Source organism: Grampus griseus, assembly GCF_964374135.1.
Source record: "Grampus griseus genome assembly, chromosome: 17".
Classification (NCBI taxonomy): Eukaryota; Metazoa; Chordata; class Mammalia; order Artiodactyla; family Delphinidae; genus Grampus; species Grampus griseus.
In genome coordinates this window covers 64,251,328-64,262,380 of record NC_139011.1, presented here as the reverse complement: position 1 = coordinate 64,262,380, position 11,053 = coordinate 64,251,328, and the positions used below count along the sequence as shown (strand labels likewise).

Here is an 11,053-nt window from a genome sequence, read left to right as displayed (position 1 = left end):
AAGAAACCATATATTCCACTGATGACCAAAAACAAATGAAAAGAGAATACTAAATTAACTGTAAGAAGTGTTAGAAAGTAAAGAAAGGACTAGAAACTAAAGAGGGCTTTCACCTCTTAAGTCTATATACTCCTGCACCCGAGCCGCCCGGAGCCTCCCCGTCAGGTCCTCAGCCCCGGCCTCCCCGCCAGCTCCCCTCCAAGAGTATCACAAGGATCCTTGGGGCGACCCGTGTGCGTTACTAGAATAAATGCCCTTCTTGGGAGGGGGCCCAGCCAGCTGACTTCAGGGACCCACCTCCCTTTCAAGCCTGACCCGGCCACCCTCCGTCCCCTCCACCCCCGGCACGCCCCTGGCCGGGGTTCCCCGGGACCGGTCGCACTGTCCCCGCAGCTCCGCCGTGGAGGGGAGGGGCTTCTTCTCCGGCTTGGCCCGCAGCGGCGGCGCCCAGGTCTGGGGCGGGGGCACCGGGCAGCGCGGGAGCCATTGGCGGCCCGGAGCTGAGCCGAACCACCGACCCAGACCTGCAGAACCGCTGGGCTGACTGCGGCGGCGGGGCGGGGCGGGCGGCCGCGCGCTCGCTCGGGCGCCGCTCTCGGGACGATCATGCTCGGCGGGCTGCAGCCCGACGACGCTCGGGAGCGCGGCGCACCCCCGCCCCGCCCCGCCCGGCGAGAGGCTGCTGCGGCCGCCACCCCGCCAGCCCGATGCGCGCCCGTTGCTACGCGCCCGAAGCTTCCAGGATGCCTTCCGGGCGGTCACCCGGCGCCGTCCCGCAGGACTCCGGGCGGCAAGTCAGGTTGCCGCGCCAGGATGGTGCCTGGGCGTTGGGGAGACCGCTAGGACTCACTGAACTACTGTAGGGGGCCGCCGCAGTCGGAGTCACGGCTGCAGGGGGTGGGGTGGCAGAAAGCTGCGGAAACGAGCCTCAGTCGTGACACCAGGTCAGTGCGGCACGAAAGTGGCGCCACCCACTGTAGACAGGGTGGGTAGTGGGCAGTTGGACAAGGTTGGTGAGGTTCGGTTCTCTGGGTTGCATTTTTAAGATTCAAACTAACCAGGCTCTCCAGAGTACTGCTGAGAGTGGACCAGCAGTACCTGACTAGAGCAATCTTCGGCAAGAGACGTAGCCTTCCCGAGTTCCCTCATCGTGCGCTCCCGGATTCCGCGTTCTACGCCTCCACTGTCGAGGTTCTTTGGTGAAAGTCTCGGCGCACGTATCCTCCCTAGCTGGGAAGCCTAGCGGCCTAAGACAGTAGTGGCTTAGCCTATGTATATATACTCTTGCCAAGTTGTTCCAAACCCTGTCTTCATTTCTTGACCCCTCCACTAGGGCTGCAAACTTGGGCTGTGGTTTCGGATCCCACAGAACTCCTGAAACTGCTCTCAGCACACCACTTTTGTTTTCATTAAGTTTGATACTAACATTTCCTAGCTCCTCTGGTTAAGAAAACCAACTCACATTAGACCTGGAACCTAATCACTTAGTTGTGTGACCCTGGGAGACGGGAAAGTTAGCCCCTCGTCTAAAAAATGGGGACAGTGGTATACTTCCCTAATAGAATAGGCTGCACATTAAAAAATCACATGGTTCCTTAAAAAACTACAAATAGAACTACCATATGACTCAGCAATCCCACTACTGGGCATATACCCTGAGAAAACCATAATTCAAAAAGAGTCAAGTACCAAAATGTTCATTGCAGCTCTATTTACAATAGCCCGGAGATGGAAACAACCTAAGTGTCCATCATCAGATGAACGGATAAAGAAGATGTGGCACATATATACAATGGAATATTACTCAGCCATAAAAAGAAACGAAATTGAGCTATTTGTAATGAGGTGGATAGACCTAGAGTCTGTCATACAGAGTGAAGTAAGTCAGAAAGAGACAAATACCGTATGCTAACACATATATATGCAATTTAAGAAAAAAAAATGTCATGAAGAACCTAGGGGTAAAACAGGAATAAAGACACAGACCTACTCGAGAATGGACTTGAGGATATGGGGACGGGGAAGGGTGAGCTGTGACAAAGCGAGAGGAAGGCATGGACATATATACACTACCAAACGTAAGGTAGATAGCTAGTGGGAAGCGGCCGCATAGCACAGGGAGATCAGCTCGATGCATTGTGACTGCCTGGAGGGGTCGGATAGGGAGGGTGGGAGGGAGGGAGACGCAAGCGGGAAGAGATATGGGAACATATGTATATATATAACTGATTCATTTTGTTGTGAAGCAGAAACTAACACACCATTGTAAAGCAATTATACTCCAATAAAGATGTTAAAAAAAAAAATCACATGGAGACTTTAAAGGGAAAAAGCCTGGGCCCATCCCCAAACCAATTAAGAATTCAGTTCTGGAGTTGCACTCACAGTGGAGAACCACCCACCCAGGATAAGGTGGATTAAGTGTACACTAGCCCTCAATATATGACCAAATGTTTATTAAATCGGTCTGTTTTGAGTTTGCTGTCCCCTCCTCTTGGCTACCACACCCCTCACTGACACTTACCCAACTCTCTGCCTTGGCTCATGCTGTTCTACCAACAGGCGCCCAAATTCGACCTCCTCTGTGAAACTTCCTAATCCTCACAGCAGGAACCATCTCCTATATTCCTCTAACATATTTTCACATACTATTACCCCTACACGATAAAACTCATTTTCCCAAGTCCTCCTGAGTAAAACAATATCTATCTAATCTCCATAAGCTTCCACTCCTCCTCTCACCATTCCCCACACAAACACCCAAGGACTAAAATGTGCTAACACTGGAGATGCAAAATTTTAAATGGCTATTGTCCATAAAAGGCTTGATTCACTCAATCAAAAAAGCAAAGGACCTGCAATGCACTAGGCATTGTTCTCTAACTGCTGGAATAGAGGAGGCTAAGACTCAAACCTGATACTCAAATCTTGAGTGGCTGGGAAAAGTAACAGATAACAAGTTAATGGAAAAATGATTTCTGATAGTAAAAGATACTATAAAAAAACAAAAAACAAGGTTACATGAAGAGATGTCAGAGATCTTTATCCAGAATGAAAAAGCCAAGTACACAGACCTCCTCAGGGCTGAGTGTTCCAGACACAAGATTTCAAGCGCCAAGACCGTACATTAGAAGCTTTTCATTTTTGAGGAACAAGAAAAAATATAGCTGAGAGCCATAAATTAGAGATCAAAGAATAGCCCTCTCAAATATCTCCCTGCCCTAATTTCTAGAACCTGTGAATATGCTACCTTATGTAGACTTTGCAGATGTACTTATATTCAGTATTAAGGAATTTGAGAGGGGGAATTATCCTGGATTATCTGGGTGGCCCAACATAATCACAAAAGTCCATAAAAGAGGGAGGCAGGAGGATCAGAGCCAGAGATGATGGAAGGATGGAAACAGAGGTTACACTTTGAAGATGGAGAAGAGGCCACAAGCCAAGAATTGTAAGCAGCTTCTAGAAACTGGAAACTGCAAGGAAACGGATTCTCCCCTAAAGGCTTCGGAAGGCAGGAAGGCCTGATGACACCTTGATTTAGCACAGTGAAACTGATTTTGAACTTCTGACCTTCAAAGCTGTTAAGAAACTTGTGTTTTAAGTCACGTAAGTTTGTGGTAATTTGTGACAGCAGTGATAGAAAACAAATACTTAGTGCCTACTATAAGTTATGCCAGGTACTGGGTAGGATGAATAAAAGCCCACCTTAAAAAGTTAACTGCTGAAGAGAAGGGAGCACTTGAATGAGGCACGTGTATGTTTCGGCTAGTTTGATACCAAATCTGTAAAGGAAAACAGCGGGAACAGAAAGTTGTCAATCTTCCCCTGCAGGTGGTCCCCAATGACACTTCAAGAATCTGTCCCATCCTAGACATCCTCGTGTAGCACTTATATTTGTGTTAAGTCTATCTTGCCCATTAACACAAGAAAGCAGAGGCTATTTTCCTTTGTACACCCCTGCTAAGTGCTCAAGTTACACAGCAGACAGCATTTACTAAGCACTTTGGGCCAGGCACTGCCCTAAGCATTTTCCATGACCTGACATATTTAATCTTCACTAAAATCCTATGAAAGTTAGGTACTATTATTTCCCCCATTTTGCTGGTAAGGAACCAGAGATGAAGTAATTTAATGGCTCAAACTATTAAGTGGAAGCTGGATATGAATTCATGCAGTTTGGCTCCAGAGCCAGCATTCTTAATCCAGTTTACCACAAAGGAAACTTCAAAGGTAAGCAAGACCAGGAAACACCGGCAACAACTAAACTAGGGTAGCTAGGGAAAGACCTAATAAAGCTGGAACTCTGAAGGGTACAAAAAGGCAATGTACTTATGTGAAGTGAATCTTTGTATAAGTAGAACCTGGGTGGCCCAGACTTTCATCAGAGGTTGGTTAGCCTTCTAGTGGATGTGGATATCTCCTGTAGAAAGTGACACCACTTTCAGGGGAGTTAAGTAAAATAAGATATTAAGGTGCATTTCAACAGGTTCTAATAGTTCACAAAATATTCTCATGTTCAGTTTTAATCCTTACAATCCTGTGAAGGCAAATGATTATCCCAATTTACTCCCTAGCAATCTGACAGCTGTAACTGTCACCTGACAGCATGCTTTTTTTGTTTATTCCCATTGCTTTAGTTAGCTACCATATTCCCAGATGTCCTCCCCACTTCCAAACTCTCTCATACATCTCCCTATCCTCTGGTCCTCTAGCCACATTCGGAAACTATGTGGACAGTGAATTTCCAGGACTGAAAACAAACGTGTGCAGAGGACATGTACAGCCCAAACACTGTTTCTTTCCCCTCCATATACCTACAGATCTTCCTATCCCCCTCACCTGCTTCACCAGTATTTGCTATTTTGGGTAATGATGTGTCAACATCCATGGACTGCAAAAAATGTGCCACTCAATGCTGAGAGTGGGGGAGACGGGCTGTTTAGGGGCAGAAGGGTATAATGGAACTCTGTACTTTCCACTCAGCTTTGCTGTGAACCTAAAACTGCTCTTAAAAAGTTAATTCTTTTGAAAAAAACATTATTAAATACCACCATCCCATATATAGAATGCCATTTCTATTACTATTCCAAATCCTACATGCCTAGGTAGTTAGCACTATGCCACCTGATCAACTTTATTACAGTAATTACACGTTTTCTTCTGAGCCACTCCTACCGTTCAGAATACTGGTTGTGCAAAGACTCGTGGGCTATACTGTGTAGTTACCTACCAAAGCAGTAAAACAAAACAGGTCATTTCAAAACTTAAAGACTTTGAGGCTCCACCAAGAGATTAATGTATGATTTTGTTATACATTGATCCAACTGTTTACCAAGATATTAAATTTCTTGCAAAACACTATAGACATGTATACATGTAACATTGGTTTTATAAACTAATAACCTTGATTTCCCTCCAGGATTCACTGACCCTAAACTCACTAATCCAAATAGCTTCCAACATCCAAGAATTTAAATGTAGTTGTCTAGCAACTTTCAAATACTAAAGTGATGATTCTGGTGCAACAAAATCAAAAGAATAGGGCATCTATTTCATACGGCGTAATACCCTTGGCGCTATCAGTGAGAATCATAAACCCTTTTACTTTTATTTTATGTACTTCCTGTTACACTACACTTAAAACTTTCAGGTTTGCTAGCCTAGGTGAGATGATACATAAAAACATACAGGGAATGTTATTTATAAAAGCCTTTCTATTTCAAGTTTTTGCTCACTAGTATTCTCATGAGTTCTTTAGGTGCTCCAAATAAATTGCATCCATGGGCACATTTCATTTCTTCCTTCTTGATAGACACAACACGTAGTGGAATTATTAGGAACTCACGTAAGTATGGGTAGAAGATGCAAAGCAAAAACATAAAAGTGAAATACAAAAAGAAAATGACACATTTACTCACTACTTTATAGGCAAGCCAAAGCCTGAGAAAATGGAATTTCAGCAACGGATTTTTATTCGTAAACTGAACCTTTACTCATGCACAAAGGCCTGTGAAATGGGCTTTCTTAGAATAGACCCATTTTGGCCAACTCAAAAGTGAAAAATCAGGACTTCGTACAGGAAAATCTTCAATAAACCCCAGGAATGTTTTTCACAAGATACAAACTGGACCCTAAGTTTTACACGCAACAGGCTGTTGATGTGACTTAACTGTGTCACACCAAGATGTGCCACAATAGTTAGGGGACGGCTGAGAAAAGATAACAAAAAGTCACCAAGACAACAATACATTTCAATTTGAGAGCAGTCACTGTTTATTAACTGACCGGATTACAAAAATAATCATGGTAGATACCTGAAAGGAAGGGAAAAAAACCCATTAAACACCTTAATAACTAAGAATTAACATAAACCAGGAAGTTGTAAGAAACACCAATTCAGTTTCCACTATTAAGTAGGAAGGAAAAAAAGGCTTTTTCTTCCCTCCATAAATGTCCTCAAAAGGAGAAACCAAACCAACTGCGATCATATATGATGGTTGATCCCCCCCCCCGCCCCACTAAATACTGCTTAGAACTCAAACCAAACCCTTACCACAATAGTCATTTTTCCTCCAGTATTAAGTAAACTTCTTTCAGGATGTAGCTGCTCACCTTAGTTCATCCTTCTTATAAGTCTGTTGATCTGGTCTTCCCTGTTGCCAGCATCTCCACCTTCTACAAAATGGGTAGTCTTTTTCTTCATTCCACCTCGTGGAGAAGACAATTTGAAGGGCCACAGGAAGTTGTTTGCTTCTTTGAAACGTTTTCCAACAGTATAGATCTCATGAATCAGATCCTCCATGCAGATGATACCGTATTTGCCTGAACATAAATCATCAAGATGATTTAAAGTTACTAAAACTGTTTATTTTGAGACTATTAAATTTTTAAGGCATTAAGATAGGCTGTGACATAAAGAATTAGAAGTAAATCAAGAGTAAAGTAACAAAGAAGGAAACACATGACTTTATTTACAAAGATACAGCTCAAGCCAACGAAATCATACCTCCATTTTTCATAAATATTGTAGGGAATAAAGGAAGATGCATAATAGTGAGAAAAATCAGGCCAAAAGATGCCAAAAAATATCATTTTGTCTGATACAATAACTTTTATAATTAATAATAGTAACTTTTCCCCAAAAAGGTAGAACCTACCAAGAGATCGAGCAATCAACACGTTATCCGTCAGGGCAATTCTCTTCTTGTTGATTTTGCCATAACCACGCTTGTAGATCAATTCATTTACTGACTTCAGGTTTGGGTACCTAAATATGGAAATACAGATATAAATGACCCAATAAGACTATCACTGTCAAAACACCTGCCAGTTTACCAAACAGAAATCAAAGACACCTACCCCCATGCAATGTATGGTTCCACAATTCTCAGCATGTTAATTGAAGCCTTGTTGAGCTTCACAAAGGTGCCATTGAAAATCTGACGGAGGCGAAGAAGCTGCAACACCTTTCGAACCTTTGGGCTCACACCATTGATACTGCAATGAAAAAATACAAAAAATTCATTTAGCTTTTATCAGAATTTTTACTAGTGAAAGACGAGAAACTATTACAATTTTGGGCAACACGTGTCACACCTAAATAAGAAGCCTCGCATGTTACAAAGACCACTTTTCCCTTTAGTTAGCTGTATTCTATTACCTCTGCCAGCTTACCTCCCCTGCAAGTAAACTGTCTTTTGACACATACCTTTCACGTTTACAACTTTCCCTAACACTCTTATTACTGCTAGTTTTGCATACATCTTTGTCACAGCACTTATGAGGCTCCAATTTAACTGCTTTTGAAGGTAACCTCCAGGACACTGAACTCAAGTGCTCAATTCGAAAATGGATAGATGCTTAGGGTACAGGGCTTACAATCACTAAATTACTCTCCTCACCACCCAAATATTTTCATTCCAATGTTTTACAACCAAGGTCCCCACAAGTACTGTGAAATTTTACTGGGATTGTGTAGCTTTCCCTTGAAAACCAGAATGCAGTAAAAACTGAACTTACCCTCTGATCCTGATGACAAATGCCAATTTGGGTTCCGCGGGTACGTAGAAGTTGCCAGCTTTTCTTGCCATCCTAGCCATTCGAATCTCAGTTCTGTACATCTGCCGGTACTCCTTGTGATAGTGCTTAGCTTTTTCATAGATGAGCTTCCTCCTTGCCTTTCGAAGCTGAAAACCAACATCAGTTGTTCATCTGCTTTTTAGCTCCCAAACACAACTAGCAGTATCAGTTCTTTCCAAGAAAACCCTTCCCTTGAAGCTTTCTCACTACAGTATGCGTTAACATTGCAAGAGAGAGATAACTAACTTCACTTGGAAAGGTCGTTCTAAGTTAACCATGCTCACTGGTACAGCAGCTGAAGTAAACAAGCCTTGTTAAAAACATTCACCTCATTTTCAATCGTAGGGCCTTTTAACTTGGTGCCTCGAAAAAGTTTACTTACCATCTTCTGGGCAAATTTCTTTCTCAGGCGCTTGATCCTAAGCTCTGCGAAATTCTTCCTCTTTTTCTTAAGGGTTTCTGGCACAGCAGGAACCTTCTTTTTCTTCTCCCTAACATTAGCAGACAGAGCGTTAATTCAGAAAGCTCACAGCACTGCAGCACTCCCATTCTGTACTGAGCGCTCCCTCTTACTACTATCACCACTGACTTCAAACGTACCTTTTTTTAACCGCTGTAGCGTACTATGGTGTAAGAGGCAGATTTTAGAAAATTCCTATACCAGTAATCTTTACCTTTAACACGGACCACTTTCTTTAAACAAGTCACAAAAATAAGATATTCACATTTAATCTACCATCACTCCCGGGGTCCCACGACAACAAAAATGCCGAGAGCAAACCGTGCAGAGTAAAAGGCTGCCGCAAGACACTGATCCCTAGACTATTAGTGAGTGTGAGTCTAAGAGAACTTAAGAGTCTCAAGAGAAAAAAAAAACAAAAAACCTCAAACAAACCCCCAACGACAACCCTGGTTCAAGCCTCAAGCTCCATATGCTATAAGCAGAGACCTGACGGCAGGGACGCTTCGGACAAATGCCAGCTAAGGAAAAAGAACCCCATTCAGAGATTCTGAGCCTCCTTCAAAAGACGAGAGACTGGACAACCTGTCGGTTCCGCACATATTCAGCTCTCACATCTCGTTCCCGGTAACTCCAAAACCTCGCCCCAAGGCCTCCTGAAGCCCATTTCAGCCTAAGACCACCAGGAGTTTCACACAACTTCACAAACACACAGGTAAGTCGACAAAGAGACAGGTTACAGATGGGACGAGAGAGAGTAAGACAAAAGTCTCTGGTTTCGGGGATGGAGGAGGATTCTCGAAAGGACGAGGAGAAACTTACTCAGCACCTTCCATGGTTCCAGCCGGGAAAGAGGAAGTTCGCGCATGCGCGCTGTTCCACTTAAAGACGGCGAGCGTGAAGCCCCAAGACTCATAGGTGTCCCAGGATAAGCCAGAAAAAAACTCAGAACTGAGAACTCGTATTGCCGAAGCAGAATTAAGAACTGCCTGATTCAGCCTCTTACGATCAAGTTTCAAGTAAAATCTGTACGGGAAAAATTAATGCATTGGTTAGACTCTTTAACCAATATGATGAGAGCAAAGAGTGCCGATACCTTGACTACTCGGGGTCCTAATCCCTGGGCTGCGTTGACAGGATACGGCTCGAATTCTACCCAGTAATATATGCAAATGACGCGCGACCGGGGCGCGAACTACAAATCCCGGCATGCATCACTTTCACGGCCCGCCTGGCGGGAGGGCAACGCTTGACCGGGTCGGTAGGGAACCATGGCGGTGGTGAATCCAGCCGGGGAAATTGAGAGCCTTTGAGCCTACGTTCCAAAGCCTACGATTCGAAGTTGCTGCCGGCTTTTGACCGCCTTCTCGGCTCCTTGCCAACCCCAGTAGAAAACCGGCACGCCCGTTGCCGCGCTGTCGAGGTCCTTCTCTTCGTTCCTCCAGCCTGCAGGGCTGTCTTCCGCAGCGCCTGATCGCAGGCGGGGCCACCCAGAGCCCCCTGGTTAACGAAAGTGACGAGACGGGGACAAGCGAGGAGCGGACGGCCAAAGGAAGATGGCCAGGGCACTGCCGACCGTCCGGTCTGGCAGGCGGAGGCCGGGACACCCCACGGCAGGGGGCGTGAACCGCGAAGGGAGGTGCGAGGAGGGCTGGAGGCTGCGGCCACGGCCATGTGAGAGGGGCTGCCCCGCCGCGGTTCGGCGGACGGCGAGCGGGCGGCGAGCGGGCGGGGGGCTGGGCCGGGGGCGGGGTGCGCCCGGGGGCGGGGAGGGCCGAGCCGAGGGAGGGCCGATGCCGCCGCCGGCTCTTCCCGGTCGCGGGTTATATAGCGCGGAGTGTGGAGCCTTCTCAGAGGCGGTCGGGAGCGCTCCGACTTGCAAGCGGCGCTGCGCTTCGGAGCCCGGTGCCCGAGTGACAGCCGCGGGGAGTGCAGGGCAGGGGGACACGAGACCGCGGAGGCAGCTGCAAGACGTTGGGGAGCGCTCTCCTGCACCGAGCGAGTCGCCCCTTCCTGGCGTTCTCGCTGCCCCGCACCCCACTCTTCTACCCTCTCGCAACTTGGATCAAGTTGACAACTCCCGCGGCGGCCGGCCGGCCCGTGCCGTCTCCGCTGCGCGCCCCTCCCCCGGAGTGAGAGGGAGCCGCCGCGCCGGCTCCGGGGACGCTCGGGCGGCGGCGGCGGCGGCTTGGCCATGAGAGCAGCGCGCGCCGCCTAACTCGCGGCTGTCACCGCCGCTGCAGCGGGACCGGCCTGCGGCGCGGGCGCTCCGGGACAGGCGGGCGGCAGCCGGCAGGAGGCGCCGAGCCGGGCGGCTGCCGCGGCGGGCACAGCCCGGGGCCACCGCGCCGAGCCCGGGCGGGAGTGGCCCCGCGCAAGCGGGGAGCGGCGCTGCGCACTCCATCCCGGCGGGCACCTCGGGGGCGGGCGCGGGGCGCAGCCTTCTGGTCCCAGGAGCTCTGACAAGCGCCCCCGGGCATCTCGGGGGCTGCGGGGCGCGGGGTGGGCGCG

At 47.2% G+C, this 11,053-nt stretch overlaps 1 protein-coding gene across 1 annotated transcript; it reads right to left on the bottom strand.

Annotated features, from left to right (window-relative positions):
• Positions 1-6,248: 6,248 nt before the first annotated feature.
• Positions 6,249-10,127, bottom strand: RPL7 (ribosomal protein L7). Its single transcript, XM_082674890.1, has 8 exons — positions 9,876-10,127; positions 9,365-9,568; positions 8,465-8,573; positions 8,023-8,189; positions 7,363-7,500; positions 7,161-7,270; positions 6,616-6,825; positions 6,249-6,317 (listed from the first exon to the last, which is right to left on the bottom strand). Exons 2-7 carry the CDS (start codon positions 9,376-9,378, stop codon positions 6,617-6,619), a joined length of 747 nt encoding a protein of 248 aa, XP_082531016.1. The 5' UTR covers positions 9,379-9,568; positions 9,876-10,127; the 3' UTR covers positions 6,249-6,317; position 6,616.
• Between the last annotated feature and the right edge of the window lie 926 nt (positions 10,128-11,053).